This window comes from Fusarium flagelliforme (genome assembly GCF_020744385.1).
Source record: "Fusarium flagelliforme strain FIESC 12 MPI-CAGE-AA-0113 chromosome Unknown B0J16scaffold_2, whole genome shotgun sequence".
In the NCBI taxonomy this organism is placed as follows: domain Eukaryota; kingdom Fungi; phylum Ascomycota; class Sordariomycetes; order Hypocreales; family Nectriaceae; genus Fusarium; species Fusarium flagelliforme.
This window is the reverse complement of record NW_025763504.1, coordinates 5,079,647-5,099,759: the sequence shown is the minus strand read 5'-3', so window position 1 is coordinate 5,099,759 and position 20,113 is coordinate 5,079,647. Positions and strand designations below refer to the sequence as shown.

General features: G+C 48.4%; 4 protein-coding genes across 4 annotated transcripts; 3 read left to right on the top strand and 1 right to left on the bottom strand.

Annotated features, from left to right (window-relative positions):
* Positions 1-7,553: 7,553 nt before the first annotated feature.
* On the top strand, positions 7,554-9,928 carry B0J16DRAFT_381276 (RNA recognition motif 2-domain-containing protein; the record flags this gene model as incomplete). Its single annotated transcript, XM_046131141.1, has 11 exons — positions 7,554-7,991; positions 8,045-8,215; positions 8,275-8,526; positions 8,584-8,994; positions 9,048-9,169; positions 9,219-9,267; positions 9,318-9,346; positions 9,398-9,441; positions 9,492-9,571; positions 9,624-9,738; positions 9,792-9,928. The coding sequence occupies 11 exons, from the start codon at positions 7,554-7,556 to the stop codon at positions 9,926-9,928; spliced, it is 1,848 nt and encodes a 615-aa protein (XP_045987301.1).
* A 135-nt stretch (positions 9,929-10,063) lies between these two features.
* B0J16DRAFT_335135 (UNC-like C-terminal-domain-containing protein) lies at positions 10,064-12,949 on the bottom strand. Its single transcript, XM_046127037.1, has one exon. It carries the CDS (start codon positions 12,867-12,869, stop codon positions 10,305-10,307), a length of 2,565 nt encoding a protein of 854 aa, XP_045987300.1. The 5' UTR covers positions 12,870-12,949; the 3' UTR covers positions 10,064-10,304.
* Positions 12,950-15,054: 2,105 nt separating this feature from the next.
* B0J16DRAFT_411993 (uncharacterized protein) lies at positions 15,055-17,580 on the top strand (the record flags this gene model as incomplete). Its single annotated transcript, XM_046133267.1, has 3 exons — positions 15,055-15,427; positions 15,657-16,542; positions 16,615-17,580. 3 exons carry the CDS (start codon positions 15,055-15,057, stop codon positions 17,477-17,479), a joined length of 2,124 nt encoding a protein of 707 aa, XP_045987299.1. The 3' UTR covers positions 17,480-17,580.
* A 323-nt stretch (positions 17,581-17,903) lies between these two features.
* On the top strand, positions 17,904-19,573 carry B0J16DRAFT_335134 (mannosyltransferase putative-domain-containing protein). Its single transcript, XM_046127036.1, has one exon. The coding sequence runs from the start codon at positions 17,976-17,978 to the stop codon at positions 19,434-19,436; it is 1,461 nt and encodes a 486-aa protein (XP_045987298.1). The 5' UTR covers positions 17,904-17,975; the 3' UTR covers positions 19,437-19,573.
* The last annotated feature ends 540 nt before the right edge of the window (positions 19,574-20,113 follow it).

The window sequence follows — 20,113 nt, the reverse complement described above, 5'->3', positions numbered from 1 at the left end:
CTGAATCGATGCAAGTAGAGAGTATCCGCATTCGACCTGACTGTTACCGCGGTCCTGCTGCGAGAGTCAGATCATAGAGACTGGGGCTTATATCGAAGTCGTCAAATTGAACCTGACTGTTTGTAGCTCGCTGAAGATCAAAGTTGTTCTGTTCTAAGCCACATCCAAGACCGCCTATCCATCCACTTACCACACCAAGCCAGCCGAGGTAGTGTGAGGAGAAGGAAGCCACCACAAGCGATTGCCGGAGGTCTTGCTTGTTGTTCGTAGTATCGTCGTGGTTGGCGGCAGATGTGACATGTACCTGTATAGTGATAAAGGTTAGGAAATATCTCGATGTAGAAGTCACTAAAATTGACTGACCCTTTCGCGGCGATTCTTCCAGTAAGATAGCCTTCTAAGGCCATGGTAGATGACCCTTTCTCTCCTGGGGCTGCCAGAGACGAGACAGATAGTATCTTATCCCATTCTTCGAGTGGTCGATTCCAAAAGTTGGCCTTGTGTTTCTCGATTATCAATAGGGGCGGGGTAAACACAATGCTGTTTCGAAGGAGAGATCTGTCTTGGACAGTGATTCAGGTTTAGAGCCGACAAAGAGGCTCATGTGCTCAAGGGCAGACCTGTGACTCCCGATGTACCCTAAGGATCAGGTAGCATTGGGTATCCTACCACCGAAGACGGGCCGCAAGTTTCTGTGTCATAACTCGAGCTTTCCGATACTTGATCTGATCCCCTTGATCAAGCCTAGGCCTGCCAACCCGCTCTTATATGGACCAGAAGGGAGTCAGCACGGCCTTTACAGTTTTCGGTTTCTCGGCATGACCTATTGAACCAGTGTTGAAGACAGGTCTTCGGTTTGTGCTTGAGCCTATGCAATCATCTAGGTGCCCTTTTGAGTACCAGAGTTCAGACTTTCATGAATCGGAAGCGTGGGTTCTAATTGAGTTGCATGCCGCTCTCATATCCATAGGTCTTATACATCCATCCGGCATGACATTGATAGTTGAAGGATATTTGTATAGCAGAAGCTGTAAACAAGCCGAGACTCATGGAAAAGGACGCGGTTTCAGAGGAGTCGATTTCTAGATCGGGAATGGGACATATCAGCAACGAAGGGGCGAGTTCGACAGGGATCGAAGGCAGGGGGCCGATGTTGAACGTACGTCCTCGAGATGCTATTGATGGGTAAGTTAGAGTCTTAGAGATAAGTAACTACATATTAATTGAGATCTGGGTACGAACCTATTCGTACCAATCACGCGGTTGTCATTGTTTATGCTGGAACAATGGATCTCAGTTAGGCAGGGACTGCGAAATGTGTTCCAATCTACCACCGTGTCTATTAAGATAGTCGGACGTGTATCACTAGAATCTACTGGAGTTGCTAGAAGCAACGGTGGCGGAATCTGAAAGAGATACTCGGTCCTTGTATAGCACATACTGATGTTTGTATGGGCAATAGCCAATAAGCCACAGCCACTCGGCATCGTGTATAAGTGGAACAGAGATCTGCGTGTTCTACAAACTTCGAGTTTGGGGTCGGCACATACGATAGTGGGAGTCAGGGATACCTAATATAGACTGAATGCCTTTTTGGCCAAGCAGGATCTTTCGAACCTGAGTCAGTCTTATTGCCAGAGAAAGGCAGGAAGGAAGTAGATGCGGAATCCAACTAACTTATGGCATAAAGCCGGATGAGCGCAACATGGGTAATGGCAGTACCTGTTAGTGCCATGAGTGCCTTTTCTGAGGAAGTGAACCGATATCGAGAGCTAGACAAACGACGGTTCAAATAAGGCGTGCACAGGGTAACTGCAAACCCAACCAAGAGATTCGGCCGGGGCTCGTTGATGGACTCGTCTGAGACCAAAGAGAGGAAGTGACTGGCTCAAAGCAGAATCGAGAACCAGTACATTTTCCGAGGAGTTTATGAGATCCTTTCGCTTTCGAATATAACTGTAGCGTTTGGGGTTGCCACCTGGCTGCCTCGTCTCGGATTGGGATATCAATGGAGTTGGAAGATCGATGAATAGGGATCGGAGAAGAGAGGCTTCTGGGCTTAAGCTGTCAGTCAGATGTATCAAAATTAGCCGAGAGGGAAACAAAGGAGACACCTCCAAAGCACGTCGCTGTCGCAAAATACTGTAGGTATTACTCAAGAGGTCCATGAGAATCCCTGTACCCTGTGGATGTACAAGCAGGTGCTTGAGAAGAGGTTTACGGAAGTAAAGCAAGACGTTGGGTGTGGTAGGAGTGTAAGAAAGAGTAGAGAGGCAATGGCTTGAAAGTCAAGTTTCCAAAGACCAAATGCATTGCCGTGTATAGTCATCGTAGAAAACGACAGGTTGTTTGGGTTGGACAGTACATGGGAGCATGCAGAAAATAGGCCCCAGTTGCTTGTTACAAGGTGTTGTGTGTCAACTCCTTGTGGTACCCCACCAAGGCAATTCGATGGGCCTTGGAAAGATTTTGGGTGTTTGTAATTTGCTAACCAAAGGCCTTCATGGCATGGACTGTTAGACAAAACTCAACATTGAAAAACTCTCGCACTCTGGACTGGCAACTCTGCTTTTCTGAACGCACAGCAGTTTATTATGTTGCACTACAAAGGCCGAAGACCTTGAAAACTCATCATTAGGCTGGAAAGACCTGGGTAAGTAAATCCTGTTGCCTCTGACGGCGTTCCTATCGCCAGCTACCATCACTCCAGGGCTCTCATTCCCAACCTACGACACCGCTAGGTTCCTCTATGAGTGGCGGAATTCCTAAATCGATTCGAAACTAAATTCAACCCTGAGCGCTCGAGATGGGAAATCCTAGAGTTGTGTGTTATCCTGCAGCCCACGGTCAGAATCCGAAGTACAAGGCCAGGACACCCCCAACCGGGAGCCCCAAACTCTACAAAGAGCTTTTGAATCGCAAGGAATCGGAGCAGGTAGCTGGGAGCCTTTTTGCATGACAGTAGGGAAAAAAGAGCAACTGATTTCGAGTCGGGTGCACTAGAGTTTGCGGCGGTCAGAAAACGAAGCGCATGCTGCGCACCATACTTCCTACCTCTATCATATATACCTCAGATGGTACAGAGGAAGAGGGAGATTTTGGAAAAGGATCTCAAATCCTCAAGAGTATCCCGTTCTTACTCTTGGACGACATGGATGCCGCATGTCGATGTGCCTACCTAGACATGGAACCAAATGTAAGCTCCTTAGCCGTGACCCCCTAGTAAAAGCTTGTCATCTAATTCAATTTTGTAGTATATATAGTTATTGAAAAGCCCCGAGAGCTACCGAAATCCAGTTCAAAGACTGTAAGCCCGACAAATCCATTCAACGGTCGATTGGGACTTGAACTTTGACAAGCGGGCCACCTCTGCCTACAAGACAACCGATCGGAGCAGAGAGTTATGTCTCAAGAAGCCAACCTAAGTCTTTAAAGTTCGTAAGGGACAATATAAATAAGAAACACAAGTTGTTTTGCTGAAAAATAACAAGATGAACAGACTACAGCAAATGGCGGTCTTAAAGAGGTCGCTGTCACCCAGCAGACACACGAGTGCCAATTACTCAATTCAGCACCGACTTAGCTCGAAAGGCAGAGGGGGCTATTAAACACTATTGGGAAGATGTAGATGGCCTTTAAGAGGATTGAGGAAAGTATTGGTATCTCGAGGTGGCTCTCCCTATGTCTTTCAGGGGACATCTAAGCTGACCCCTGACTTTCCAGAGATTTACCAACGAGCCTCAAACCAAATATCCATGGCTACCATGAGAATGAAACCCCATTAGTGTATATCGAATCTCATTGCGACCAGAAGGAGCTTGTCACCCCTGGAAAGAGGCTACCCTGTCCGCCAAGGTCAAGCGTCGCGCCACCACCTCTCAAAGCAGATCACAAGTTGCTCAATGGATCTAGTTGATAAAGTTCCATGAGATAGGCTATCTGTACTTGGATGAAGTGGTCCTGAGAACCTTGCGGATAGGTGCGAAGAGACATCCCCTCAAGTGTTTCCAACCCCTGACTGCTCTTGTCAGGCCTCCTACCAGACATCACAAGGACTTGATTCAATGTTCAAGACTTTAAAAGAAGATCAGAGTAGACTCCATGACTCTGTAGGATGGGAATATACAGTGATAGATGTAAGTGGCAAGTTTTATTATAGTAACTCGACAAGATGCTAACACAAGTTGTGCCCAGGAGACCATGCAATTCGAGCTACGCCGCCGAATCGTCCAACATCCCCGACACATCCAAATAAGTACTTAATATACGAGTGAGAATGCTTCATAGGAGAGAACTTTGTGGGGATCCTTGAATTTAATCGTTCGTGTCGGAGTTGATGGTTGGGCAAGGGAGTAGGAGCATATCAGGCCAAGCTACAACGTCGCCTTTAGCTTTCATTAAGAAGAGAGCATATAACTACAAATACTAAAGTAAGGCAATCGCTTGAAACATACCGCACGTAGAAGGATGCCGCTCTGAGGTAGGATGGTATAGAATAAGTTGCGTAGCATTCGTATTTTACCCCTTTACCCCTTTTCCAAACGATTGATAACTTGTATGCAACTGACAGTAAATATTGAATAACAAGACTCTAGTGCATGTATAGAACTAGTATCTATCGAGTATCTGGGTACCCGTCCAGTACAAGTACACTTGGTAGCGATTCCTAGGTCTTGGCCACCAAGGCTACCTATTTCTCAATTGGATGCTTGAATGTCACATTGGTTTTCTTTCCAAGAATCTATGGAGTAGAATGTTTAACATCGCGGGGAAGTTGAAGAAGTAATACATCGTGTTTCGAGAGTATATTTGGTGTTGTCCGCATAAAGGGGTTTATAGCTGGGCAGGAAGTAAGGGTCTGCAATTATCCAAAAGAGTCAGCACAACTCAAGAGTAGGGTGGCAGAAAGCGTTTATGAGGGAGATGCCCTATACGGAGTTTGAGGACGATAACTTCTGTTTTGAGATAGCTAGAGTGAAAGGCGGCGCCTGGCCCAAGGAAGCAGAATGTGCCCCAGATTTGCCATCAAAGAACCAGCGCAGTCCAAACTTCTTGGAAGTACTTCTGGATGACTCAAGACTGTAATGATGCCAAATATGCTCGAAGATGGAGGCGTTGAAGCTGAACAGTCAGCCCCCTGATGCCAGAACTCGTGGCAAGGCTTGTGAGCCCACTGGCTTCTTTGGGATGGCAGGTCGCGATCTACTATATGACATTGCCAGCTAGGTAGGTGACTCGGCAAGTAAGTGGAGCTATAATTGGGAGTGTAGTTGGAGATCGCTGTATAAGACTTTTGGATAAGTCTCAGTCTCCGAAGTCGTTCTTGCTCTTTGACCAGTCTCGGCACCCAACTCGACCACAACTTCAGAAAAACGTCAATGTGAGCATGAAAAGTACTCCGAGAGCTGTAGATCATGGGTATGGTACTTTTGGCGAATATTTCCGGGGATTGGGGCTGTGAAGTCTCGCGGCGGTGCTAGTTGTGTCGTCTCGAAGTTTAGGGTCGTGAACTCGATCTTGTGAGAAAAGGGGCAGAAAAGCAGGATCTATCAGCCCGTCGATAGGAATCCCATATAGTAGTCTCTAGGTTATCCTAGAAGGAAGATAGTTAGCTTCAGACCATGTATACGTTTTGCCTAGTCCTTGTCGCCAAGTTTGAGCTCAGGCTAGTTAGCAGGGAGGCTGCACTCAACATGTAGACGAATCCGGGATTCGGTCTCCAACTCTAGGGTGTCTGAGTAAGAAGATGATTGTGTACTATCGAGTATGTTCCTGATCCATTGCTTCGTGGTTATCCTGACCGGTAGCGATCTATTCCTTACCGCGCCGCCGCCAACCCGGTATGCCGTATAGCCTGGAGAGATAGCTTTCAAGGTTGGTAACGGACAAATAATCTGGTCTGAAGGAGTAGACTAGATCTGTTGAAGCTGATTCCATAGTTGCTGTTGTTGTTGTGGAAGATTTGTGGTTTCCATCGCGAACCTACGCGTCAAAAGGGTAGGCAAATCGCCTGCAGTTACCCAGCTAATATCAGCATCGATTCAAAACAAAGAACTTGTGAAAGATCATCAGAAACTTACTTACTATGCGTATCTATCCTAGGATGCCTGTCGCTCCTTCTGGAAACTGGATGTTGAAAACGTGGACGGTGGGACATAGGTCGATTGTACAGCAAGTCATAATAAACACCAAAGGATAAAGCCACATGGTGATCACGTTTAAGTCCATTCCAACGGCCAAAACGGGCAGCCAAGTTCACAACGGACAAAGACACGCTACAATATAATGATGACCTCAACATCAAGATAAAACAAACATTTTGACTTAAAACAAAGAGCATAGTGACTTTACAAACAACAAATACACACTTGCAATATTCACACGCAAATAGCAGATAGGATCCTACTGGGTTTGACGGATGGAGTACCTATTCGTAGTGGGTCGACGTGGACGGCAACTAATTCTAGGGGTTGAGCCTTGTGAATACCCTCGTACCCCGTCGGACGCCCAACTGCCAAAGAGCCAGAACATAATGTTTATAACATCTACATAGCAGGTAACGTACTTGGTACATGGAAGAACATCTGACAATACATAAATTTAAGTGTGCAAGCATGGTGTGACAAATGTCCTCTAGTTACATGGGTGCACGTCTACCAGTATACACTTCGCTAGATCTTGAGATGCTTCACCTCTATAACAATACACTTGACAGTAGTAAGATGAGATCATGGAGAAGGCATTGGAAAGGGTGGAAGGTCATGGAAGAGACCGGGGGTGGGTGGGAAATCAAACATCTATCACTTCACTAGCGGCCGTCAGGAGTCACGACCATGAGATCTCCCCAGCTTACGAATTTACCTGAAAGCGAGCGCACAAATAATAATTCGAACACTCCTGATCGAAATTAAATATGCAAGAGTTAGCCTGGAAGGCCATGAGGCATAAAGAGTGGTTGTCCGGGTAGCAAGATGTCGAGACACGAAGCTCGTTGAGAACGACGAACGACGCCGCAACTATATGAAACTTAGTAGAGACTAAGACGATTCTGATAGGGGATATATGTCTTGGTTCTGTCCTGCATCTACCTGTGCTTCCTGACCCATGTCCCTGTAGCTCACTGCCTTCCTCCATTGCGTCCCAGTACCTTGTCCTTTTTGGATCAGCGGCCCGTCTCATCTGGCAGGCAGGCAGGCAGCTCGCTCCTCCCATATCAAGTCCCCCTCCGCGTGGTAGGGCTTAGATCTACCGGCAGCCCCACATCCTCGAGTCCCCTCCCTGCCCCAAGTATTTCCCAACTTCCTTCCCTCTCTGCCTTGCCTTCCTTTCCTTTCCTCCTCACCCAACATCCATCTTGACTTCATCGTTCAACCTTCGAAACTCATCACTTGGGTGCCGAAGAGAATCTTGGGTTCTTTGATCTTGTTATTCATTCTCTTTACTTTTCAGATTCATCTCTTTCACAAGATACCCATCTATTTTGTTGACCACACCTTCTCATCTTTTCGCACCTGGTAAGCATGACTTCGCGTCGTGAGACCGGGCATCACAACATGTCCTCTCCTCCAGAGGGCGCGTTGATGGACTCCTTCCAGGGGACTCCTGACACACGCCTGACCATGCTCTCCCCTGGCGAGGGCAACATCTCCTACCACAACGGGGGTGGCTATGGAGGTGGCGCGTACAGCGGCGCGGGATTCGCGTCCTACAACGCATACGCTCCTCATGGGAGCATCACTGGGGACCGCACTGTATCTCACTTTGACAGAGACCCATTCGTGGATGCAACTCGTGCTGATGGGTTGTCTCCTACCGCCTCGGCTTTCCAGCCGACTTCCACTCGCTCTAAGGGCAAGAAGGCCGCTGTCCTCCTCCCTGAAGGAAGCCTTGTTCTCGCCAACGCTCTTTCTCACGAACTGGATGTCTCTCATCGCCTGGAGGTCTGCGATACTCCGGCCCCTACGCCCGAAGAAGTGCACATGTTCTTCAAGGTATGTATTGTTGTTTGTACAACAGTGAGAGTATTATCCTAACATGAAATCAGCAACTCTCAGAGGATGGCCGCAAGACCCACGGCAGTAGCCATGTTGAGACCGATGGCTTCCATGTCTACCTCTGCTTCGAGGATATTCGGGACTCGATCTCTGCGTTTGACGCCGTCCGCAAGGCAGACAACCACTGGCTGCCAGCTTACGCGAAAGTCAAGCTTGACCGGGTAAGTATCGTTAACTGCTTTGCTGAGTATCCCGCATCTCATCTAACCTTTTCGAAAAGCTTATGCGAGGCAACGTACGACTATGTGAGCTTAGACAGCTTGACATCTCAGTTGACGTCCTCGACTACGCCATCGCGGACCCATCGCACGTTGATGAGATTGTCCAGCGAGCCTTGACCACATTCGGCTCCCTTTTCGCCGTGGTCAGAACCGTCAGCTTTCCTAACGGAGGGTTCCGTGGTGTCGCACAGTTCTGCAAGGCTGCAAAGGCTACCATTGCTTTCCAGACTGTACGCTGGATGCCCCTCGATGTAAGTACCATCCTTTCACACCCTAAGGAATAATGCGGTATCTAACACTTTTGAAAGGGAGTCATGATCTACTTCAAGCACCCCGAGGACACCTACCAGGGAGTAGATGGCCTCCCTACCAACATGAACGGCCTTGTCCTGTCTGGCTCTGGTACTCGCGGTGCCATGCAGAGCCTCGCGCCTCGCGCCCCCGAAGGTAACCCATGGGCCCCTGTCGCCTACCAGTTCTCTTCTGGTCCCATCCCTGCTGGACCTGTGTACGGAAGTTTCTACGGAAATCCTACCCCTGCCATGTCAATGAATCATTCTCGATTCTCCAGCTTTGCCATGGGACCTTCTACTGGTGGCCACTTTGGCACTTCTACCAGTCGACGCTACCCACGCGTGGGCCGTGCAATGAACCCTCGAACCCCCAACAACATCGTTGATCTCTACGAGCTCATGGCTGGACGAGACGTGCGCACTACTGTGAGTGAACCACAATCTACTCTTCATTTCAAGTCTAACATCAATACCAACAGATCATGCTGCGCAACATTCCCAACAAGGTAGACCAGCCTCTTCTCAAGCGCATCGTGGATTCTTCTTCCTTTGGGAAGTATGATTTCATGTACCTTCGAATCGACTTTGCCAACGACTGCAAGTAAGTACCTCACCGATGATCTGTGAGGCCCCGACTAATCACCATATAGCGTCGGCTATGCCTTCATCAACTTCGTCAAGGCGGAGTACATCATCGACGTAAGTCTTTAGTCTTTCAGGCCTATCTCACAATGCTAACTCTTCAATAGTTTGTCCAGGCTCGTGCCAACAAGCGCTGGTAGGATAACCACGACCAGCGATCTGGCTGTTTGCTGACTCACATGAACAGGAACTGCTTCAAGTCTGACAAGGTCGCTGAGGTCAGCTATGCTAGTAAGTTATGCTCTACACCCCATTTGACCACGGCCACTGACATGTTGAAGCTATCCAGGGAAAGGACTGCCTTGTCCAGAAGTTTCGCAACTCCTCTGTCATGCTGGAGGCTGAGCACTACCGCCCCAAGGTCAGTGCTTTATAGTCCCTTTATGCAATCCATCGTTGACTGACAATCGCAGCTTTTCTACACCGTCCACTGTGAGGATCTGACTATGGTCGGCCAGGAAGAGCCTTTCCCTGGTCCGGACAACCAGTCAAAAATGAAGCGCTCAGTCGAGAATGCGGAGCATGTTGGTATGTACCTCACATTGTTTACATAGAAGGATTGAACACTAACCTTATTGCAGGGTTGTTCACCCCAACTGCTGGACAGCATTTTCGGGAGGCGCAGCGACACCGTCACAGTCAGTATGACCGTGGCACTCGACTGGCTGCTTTGGAGGAGGCAACCTACGAGAACTATGGTCGCCATTACCGCTACTGAGGGCTAGCGTTGGACCTGGACCATCATCTTGATCTTTTTCTGAGTCATCTTGAGGTTTAGTAGTTGGCATGTTGAGGCACCTTGGCGCTATATGCACGTGTCAATTTTCGGACGACCTTTTGCGAAGGATAAGGTCTTGAATTTGCAGTATCTCGGGTTGGACCATCAATAGTCCCAGTTGTACCAGATATAACTCAGGTAGATACTTGCAATCATGAGGTAGACTCATCACAGAACGTTGGACCCTTCGCTTGTGACATATTAACATATCCGCAATGAACTCGTGTAGTCAGTCAATGGGGAAACGGGAATCATTATTTTCGTCGCTTCAATGATATTTTAGTAGTACTGGTCTTCTATAGCTCTAGCTAGACAATCACGGCGATGCAGGGTTCTCGGGCAAAGCTGGCAAGGGTTTACGTGAATTGCCTGAATGAATCGCAGGAGCATGCCGCAACATACCGGAATGTGTTTCTCGCGAAGATGGTGGAAGATCGGACGAGGACGAAAAGCCGTCACCGGACCTGGGTGTTTGCGGAGGCGACAATTGCTCACGTTCTGCTTGGTCATTACGCATTTCGTCAACTAACGAAACACGATGCCGAAGACCGGCCGGAGTGTGATCTTCTGCTGCTGTGGTTACGGGAACAAATGCTCTCTGCCGAGCAGCTAGTAGGGTTGCGTTTTGTTCATCTGCGTTGTATGCATCTCCATACAAGGCCCGAAGGCGAGCTGTCGGCGATCCAAGATCGTAGGGAGCAAGATTGCCTTGATCCACAAGGGGCGCGAGGTACGGTAGCGACACGCCCCTGGAGAAGATGACGAGAAGCAGGCACGACAGGAGAAGCACTGCTTGTACGATAGCCATGCGCTTTTGAAAGACGACCTCGTCGGCAAGAAGGTTGAGACGACTGCTGAGGGCTACTATCTCTCGATTGGATTGCTCACGCTGACTTTCAAGAGCAATCACTGTTGATTGCCAGATCTGGTCGTACTGCTCACGGGCAGAGCGTAGCTCCGTAAGTACGGTGCGGTTGAGCTCTTCAAAGAAAAGGTTTGCTTTAGAAATTTGCTTCTGCTCTGTACGTTGCAAAGTCTCAGACATATGGCGAGCTTGGTCTTCGACGTACTTCAGCGAGAGAGTGAGATTGGTTTCAACGGCGATGAGGCGTTTCGATATGGCCTTGAAGAAGCCTTCTTGTACCGTCGGCGAGGCTGGCGCACCGGAGACCGTTCCCGTCGTGCCTTTCTTGGCGTTAACAGTATTGGCAGGGGAGGGCTTTATGCTTGGCGGGGTTGTGGAAGATGAGGGTGTTGAAATTGGTTTGGAACTCGATGTTTGAGAAGTTGGGTTTGAAATCGATTCGGCGTTGGAAGATGATATAGAGGAGGGGCTTGTGGGCGAGATGGCTGGCGTAGCACTTGGGGAGGCGGTCTTGGCTAAGACTGAGGATGTGGGCTCATCGCTCACTGGGTGTTCTGATCTCGGGGTATGTTGTGTTGAGGGGCCTTTCTGCTCTCTGTCTTCCAAGGAACTTGGTGTTGGAGCAGCACTTGTTACTTCCACAGAACTGCTATTGTTCGATGTCGTATACGTTGTCTGGTTGAGTGAGACAAGGCAGACTGACGGCACCACGAAGAGCTGTGAAGTAGCGCCAACTTCACAAAATGGCGCCTTCTCAATCAAGGTAGACTTGATAGGTTCGGGGGCTACCTGAGGTTCCGGTGGCTTTGATACCTCTTCTTTTGAAGGGAGAGCCTGCGGAGCTTCTTCAGCCTCATCGTCAGGGTTCGAATCATCATCCTTCAATTCCTTCCACGAATCCAGCATGCGCGACCCGTGAATGCGAAGTAAAGATACCGGGCAGTAGAACTCATTTCCCCAGTGACTAAGGAACTCAATCCGAACATACTTGGAAAAGATTTGGGGGTTCTTGACCAGAAAGGGCTGGATATCACGCGAGTTCCGTGCCTCGAACATTCCCAGCTGTTTCCACTTGTCCATCTTAACTGGGTACCGGTCACTAACGCTGACAGTAAAGTGGCGGAACATGCTGGAAAAGAACTCGAAGTTGGCGAGGACAACAGTGTCAATAAGGACATCATCGCTCAATTCCACGATGACGAACTTGCTCTTAGCGGAGCACTGAAGTAGCATGTAAGAGTCTTTGTTCTCAACGAGAATAGTCCTTGGGTTCTGTGCACCGGGGCTGGCCTTAAGAATGGTGGCTCCGGCATCGAAAGACGAATAAGAAAAGCGTTCTTTGCACGTCTTGCCAGCATCTTTACTCCCGTGAATCGCTTCGTAGACGATCGCCTTGCCCGTTCCATCGCCTTTAGCCTGATCGAGATCAGAAGGGCGTTCTTTTTTGTCCCCGGCATTATCCAAGTAGCTGTCAAAGTTCAGGGATATCTCGTCTTCTTCGCCGAGACCAGCGTGGCCCATGTCCGGCGGTGTCCTGTCGCGTGGTTTCGTGTTTCTGGCGTGAAGATCTCGAGGGTCCTGCCCTGTTTCCCGCAGCATCATCTCTTTCCAGTCCTCGAAGGACATGAACGGCTTAGCAGCTCCATCTCCAGATACATCTTGTGACTCGTCTTGCGCGGGAGTAGCGGTGGAAGGCGGTTGTTGAGACTGAGACTCGCCCTGTACGTTGGGGGATGGCGTATCGCTTTTGATCGAGGCGGAAGAAGATTCGGTTGTCGAATTGGAGGATGAAGGGACTGAGCTCGGCGTTGTGCTTGTCCAGGAGCTGGTAAGACACGATTGGGGAAGAGTGTGAGTGATGTAATTGATGGTTCGGGCGTCGCAGGACGAGACAGTGAAGGTCGAGTCGATTGGAATGGAAGCGGTATTATTGGGGTCGTGGGATTGAGCATAGACATGTATATAAGCTGTGGAGAATAGAAGGGTTCTCCAAAATATTGTGCCTAGCGATGGCATCGTAATCTCGGTGGTTGACAGCGCATTGAAACGTCGCTGGAGTATAGTTGCCCTGACCAGTGGAGGGTGATAAGTGTTGGGTAAGGGTTGGTGTCGTGTCATGTCGTGGATCAGCGCTGAACTAGACACGAAGTGGGCATAGCATAGCCGAGAGTGAAACTGGTTTAATTAAGCTTGGTCCACTAACATGCTGGAAAAGTCAAATGCTGATTGGTCCGATAAGACAGTCAGTATAAGCTGTGTTTCTATGGATGTCTTAAAAGGTGAAAATGGGAGTTACTTTGTAACCACGTCTTCATACAAGAGATGGAAGGACACAGAGACGTTAGTCAGGCCGTCATTGCAACAAAGCAGTTGATAGGAAGGCGTCGAGGTTGATCGGTACCCAGACAAAAAGAAATGTGACCGAAGAAAGCATTTCTCAGCTGAGCTTCCGTCTTGGGAACACAAACGTAAAGTTTGCCACACAGCCCTGTGAAGACAACTGACGCTTAAGAGAAAATGCGAGCTCGTTGAGAAATTTTATATCAGCCCGTGAAGACCAAAGGCAAACTTACATATTGCCCGAAAGGCAGGCTCTACGAATGTTGACAACTAACCTTGGTTGGAAGTAAGCTAACAGTAAGCAGGGTTATAGACAATGCATTTTATCAAATTATCCAATAACTACCTAGTCATAAAAGTCAGTTACAGCCAGGAATCACCACTTTGTCACTTCGGGCACGGATTGCATGCTTGTGTTTGCGATGGCCTTTGTAAGGTATGCCCAGAGTGTAAATGGCAGAAAAGTGAGAATAAATCCATAATACTAAGAAGTGAAGGGCATGGAATTCATGGATAGCAAACAATCTTTATCCACCGTCTCCTGCCTATCAATGTGGTAGTTTCACTTGAGTAGTGATTACTAAGTCCTTTATCCTCCTGCCTGAGACGTAGGCACCTCACCTCCATCTACCTTCCAGACCTGGCTCTGAGAAAAGTCTTTTTTACATACAAATCTCGATCTATTACAATATGATCAAAAATTAACTTGAATTGTAATGGTAGCAGTGTAATTCCTTTTCATTTTCGTGCGTCCCCCCTGTTGCTTCTTCATCGTGTTGACACCACTTCCCAGCAGGAACTTCTGTCGTCATGACTGTATTATACCCCCGCTCGAGAAAGGTTGATTTTACATGCTCATACCCGAGAGCCTTGTGCGGAGGAGCTATCACGTATACAGAATGATCGGGGAAAGATGCAACGACGGAACAGAAATACAGATAGTAATCCAACATGATCTTCTTTGACCGCGACGCCACACAGGGAATCCCGAGAAGTGGCTGGACATTCTTTGACAGAAACCATTTGAACTATTCACGAGCACCTATTTATCACCAAAAGCGCCCTGACGCAGTCATCCATAGGCCTCTCGAGATCCTTATATAAGGTGGGCTTCAGATAAAATCAAATCCCCCCTCCGAAGTGTCGCCATGCTACTCAGCCTTCGGATGATCAGAAAGAATAAACGTGATCGCCAGGAGAGAAGAGATATGCTTATCTTGGAGTCCGATTCACCAGCGTCCTTATCTTCGACACATCCTTATTAGTATGGTGGCTGCTTAGGACTCTTGGGCATGATATGCGCTGTCTCGCAATGGCATCCTGGCTCGAGTGTGAGTAACGGGCCATGTCCCGTACCAAGATAACTCGGTTCCTGATTTATTCCACGTACCAACCAACGGCTTTACCATACTACGCCGCTTTCTGGCGTGTGCTCATTTCTCCAAATCTCCTGAGATAGTGTCCACGGCTAATTCATTGTTGTTAGATCGCGCTCCACGGCGTCGTCGGACGCTGGGGCCGTAAGAATCACCTTGCAGGATCTCGAGGAAGATATCGTCATCGAGATTCAGATCAAGATACAACAGATGCCCAAAATACTGTTGATATCACTACGCCAATTGCGGAAGTTGCCGAATCCAAGAATCGAGACTGACTTCCCATCGAATCATAATGGTTGCCAAGCCTATGACACCACGTTATAGAGCGCAATGTTGCAATCAACTCCATAGCCAAGACTATCAACCCTGGTGGACCAACGCTTGGCAGATCAGGAATGCTCGACTTAAAGACGATACATTGCCGCCATGCTTTCAACATTAGACCGCCCTCCAGCCTTGAAACAAAGAACTCTTAATTCACTATGGGACCGACCGACTTCGAACTCCAATCTGTGAGGACCGTTACCAACAACGACCTTGACGATGAGCCTCAAAGACCACGACAGACAACAGGTTTGGCCAAGGGTCAGCCAGTCCTCCGCACACGCCGCCGCTCGCTATGGATCTTCTTGTTCTATCTCTTTATTCTCCTCACGCCTTGGATCCTGACCTGCGTTCTCATGACCAGACCCTTGAACAGGCCTTCATACATTGTCCAATCAGGCTCAATAGGCCCTGTCGAAACGAGACATTGGCAGCGCCTGCAAGTCGCTATAAGATCAATCAACACTGTTGCGGGAGTTCTTGGCGTGCCAATTGTTTCATGCCTCCTTGCCCATGGAGCGGCCGTTTATTGTCAGCGCCGTAGTCCCGAGCAAAGACTAAGTGTATTGCGGCTATTTACATTGGCGGACAGAGAATGGCTTAATCCAATGTTCTTCTTGCAACGAAACTCTGTAAATCGCACCGCCTCCTCGCTGTATATGTGGCTAGCAGGTAGTCTTATATTGACAAGTTCGTTCATCTACCTTCCATCCTACTTGGATCTCGCGTTATATATGCTCCTACTGACTCACTTACGAAGCTGCTGTTCAGCCACTTATACAAACCATACTGGTCCAGTATGAAGATATCAGAGTGGTGACTTGCGAGGGTCATCCTAAATGGCATGGAATTGACTCCACCCGTCCCCCGACAGGTTGCAAAAAGTCGTGGCACTATATCGACAGAATTACTCAGACGGTTGCCTGGGATTCGGAACCTATTATGTTGAAGTTTTGTCCCCGGGATATTGTGGTTCAGAGGACAAATTACAAACTCAGAAGCTTAGGGATAGGTGACCTTCAAGCGTACCTATGGAGCGACGATCAATCTCCTGACTACGGCGACAAACATCACAGAGAAGAGAGGCAAACTCTGGACTGGCATTACCCAAGAAGGTTGGGTGATCGACTGGAGATACCCCCTGCAAGACCCTACTTTGTCTCCTCAGTCGCAAATGGCACTTCGACAGGTGTTTATCGCCATCACGCCGTAAGAATGGACTCTACAGCCAAGTGTTCCACGGAACAGAGCTTTCCGCGACACTGCAAAGGTGATATGCCTTTCAAGACTTCTTTCTCTGGCGAGACGCTGAACGTCAACATCTGCGTTGAGGGAAGCTCCAATACCGTTCCATGGAACACGAGTCGAGACAAGCAAGAGTACTCGGAGAGAATGTGGCTAGCCATGGCGTATAATGACGACACACCGAATGAGGGGCGTGTATCGCGACTGGAAAGACAAGAAGATAACTACATTCTCAAATGTGAAAGCAAGTCAAGGCGAGGGTGGTTCGAACTACCCAGCATGGTCAATCAAGACAAAGCCGGGCGTCTCTTGGATAAGTGGCCTTCGGAAGAAGATATCAAGAATAAGTACAACGACTACTATCTCACGTATTCCCCAAATCGGGGTAGCTATCCAACAGAGTATGTTCCATCCTATCATGGCTTGTTGTAGTCTTTCAACCCGGACCCATGCTGACCACGTTTCCTAATTAGTTTCCAAGAAGGAGATCTAGGTCGAGGTAGAAGTTTCCCCAACTATGGAACTGATGCCTTTGGTACCGCTCATCTGCCAACACCGGGTCCCCTGATGACAGCTGCTTTAGCGTGGTTCGGCAACGGTTCGTTTTTCGACACAATCAGGTCATCTGATAAAGCCTCGTATAATGCGACTATGAGCGATCTGTGCGGACAGTCTGCGTTGCCATTCTTCGGATTGATGGGTAGGTCGAGCGATACTACTTGGTGTAATTCGTTGTGGCAGTCGGATCGAAGTCGTGGAGAGTTGCCTTTCAATGACGATAGCTGGGTGCCGGCTATGGAAAACCTCTTGGGCAATTACTTTGTTGAACTGCGGGACGAGAAGCAAAGCGAGAGGTTTCTGGAAATGGCCATGTTCTTCGCGAACGAGGCTCTTCTCGCCAACTCTGGAACCCCAAAGGAAGGTCGAGCCATATACTACAACCAAGGAAGGTCTATCACGAAACCAAAGTTCTCAGTGGGCGCCATCCTAACTGTCAGCGTGTTGCTTGGTTTGCAGGCCCTTGGACTTTGTTTTCTGATGTCGTTCATCCTACACAGTCCTACATGGACGAACACCCTCGATGCGGATGCTTTGGCACAGATAGGTGGCCAGTTGAAGGAATGGGGGGAGCCAAGACCAGAGCTAACACAGATACCTGGTGTTATCGGTTTGGAGAGAGCTCGTCACATTGCCGAGACGTCATCTGTCAGGTTGTCAACTCCAAACGATGATTCTACTCGATTGAGCAATATTCATCTGGGTCTTGGCGCGGAAGGCTTGATAACTAGGGGTGCTTTGATGCAGAGGGGAGAAGACAGAGCTGTCGCATATAGGTGACGATTTCTTGTGGTTGTGGTATAGTTGATCGTCGTTTTTGTATAATTTACTACTGTGTTAGTTTGTAATACATCATTAGATCTGGTATGTTTGTGGTTATGAATACATAAAGTCTTCGGTGATATCATCGTTCTGGCCAACGAGTAAGGATTTCGAATCGATCATTGCGTCTGTTGGTTGATAAGATCAGAGTAGTGGGTAGTGGGTACTCGGATGGTCAGTGCCGGCCCTGACTAGGAGCAACGAAGCCAGGCTAAGCCCACCGAACGTCCTCCATGTCCAGCTAATAAGTTCAGTCTAAAGCTCCGGCTGTAGGATCCCATGCACTAGTAACTCACAGCAAACCACAATCTGACAGTGGAGTGGAGCTACCTAACTTACGTCGTCCTCTCCACCAGAATCTCTATCGTATCAACGCCCACTCATTCATCACCCCTGACGCGTTACGTCTAACACACGAAAACATCAACATCATCGCCACCAACATTCATTAACCATGGATTCGGTTGGGGAACGAGGCGGCTATCTGCTTCGAAACCCGCGTCGAATTCCCAAACGACATGCTGCAGTATTTGGTTTCTTTGCAGTGTTTCTCTTGCTCCTCTGCAACATGAGCTGGCCTGATCACTCCAAGAGTATCAGCACTCTTCCGTCTCACGATCTTATGGATGTCGCTGAGACTAAGAAGTTCTATCTCAAGAATTCTATTGAGCCTCCCTACAAGAACAAATTCTGGGAGGTTGGCGAGCGAGCCAAGCATCTTGGACATTGGATTGGTGCATCCGATGCACTACCCCCCGACATCAGACAGGGTATTGACAGCTCGATCACCGCCGAAGCTATCTCTCAGAGTCTCTTCCCGTTCCTTCAAAACTCTACTAGAAACCCTGAATCGGTAACTCCTCTCGCTGATCTGAGAAAATCATACAAACCAGGATCTCGGGGCATCATCATCCCTGTCGGCGGAGGCGAGCAGTCTGTTCGATACGCGTGCCACTTGATAGTTTCACTCCGACATGTACTTCACACCAAGCTCCCTATCCAGATCGCCTATGCTGGTGATGAAGACTTGCCGCCCAAACACCGTGCCATGATTCAAGGCTTGAGAGGCGCGACAGACATGGAATTCCTGGATGTTCTCAGCGTTTTCAACGACGAGACACTCAAACTTCAAGGCGCCCGCTGGGCTATTAAGCCCTTTGCACTACTTGCATCTCGGTTCGAAAAGGCTATTCTCATTGATGCAGATGCCGTCTTCCTGCAGAAGCCTGAAATCCTATTCGACCACAAGCCGTTTATCGAAAAAGGTGCTTACTTGTTTCATGACCGCTTGCTCTGGAAAGACCGGTTTCCCGAACGTCATATCTGGTGGAAAGATCAGATCAAACAGCCTTCACCCGAGATGCCAAAATCAAAGGTATGGATGGACCATTACAGCGAAGAGTGTGACTCTGGCGTTGTGGTTGTCGACAAGTCACGAATCCCAGTCTTTGTCGGACTACTCCATGTTGCTTGGCAAAACACTCACGACGTTCGAACTGATGTCACCTACAAGTACGGTCATGGAGATAAAGAGTCTTGGTGGTTGGGCTTTGAGCTTTCCGGCTCAACCTATGAATTCGAAGCACAGTATGGGTCCATCATAGGTTGGGGCGACTCTCCTGCTGCCAAGAACGTCAAGATGGTGTGCTCCTTTGTCATTGCGCACCTTGACTCCAGACAGCGCTTGCTGTGGTACAACGGCGGTTTGCTAGAGAACAAACGAGCGGACCCCAACAAGTACCGGCTTCCGAGCTATTGGATGACTGGTGGTAAATGGGAGAAGGGACGTACCCAGGAGGACATGAGCTGCATGCATAACGGGACGGTTTATTCTTTGACGGATACGGAGAAGACAATTCTGGGCGAAAGCATTGACATGGCCAAGGAGGTTGACAAGGCTTTTGCGAGACATTGATCTACGGATTTGATTATGGTACAGGGAAAGGGACCAGGAAATCAAAAAGATTCGACGATATCAGGAAATGTATGAGTATAGATAAATCAGGAAGGTCATAGGAAAGGCAATAATAATCATCAAATGTTGTCTACTTATATTGCCCACGTCTCAGCAGAATTCAGTTGAACCGTGGCTACTGGATTCTTTGTGATTCGTTTGCTGAGTGGATAATTGTTCTTTGCCTGACTAACAATCATTACAGTCTTGTAAACGCAACCTCGAATTTAATCTAACTCAATCCAACAACAGATTATGAGATTCTGTATTCGAGACTCTATCACACCAGATCATCTGAACGAATCACGATTCACATGTTTCCCAGCTCGAAGGTAAATTTCCATCTACTGTGTAGAAAGAGCTCGTAGTCCTGACAAATCCCTACTAGGTTCGAACAATGCAGACTTCAGCATACTCCTTTTCTGTCGAACCGCGCTCCCAGATGCCCAAACGCATCTCAACTTCGAACTGGCAAGATTCCAAGGCCACTAATGAGCGCCACGTATAGACTCATAGCCTACAGCACTCTCCCAGTAGATATGTTGATCGAATCCTGACGGGGCATTTGTTGTGCAGCGAGGATGTGTTAGGTAAGAATCGTTCTGGGAGAGGTTTGGAAGATAGAACAGACCTCAACG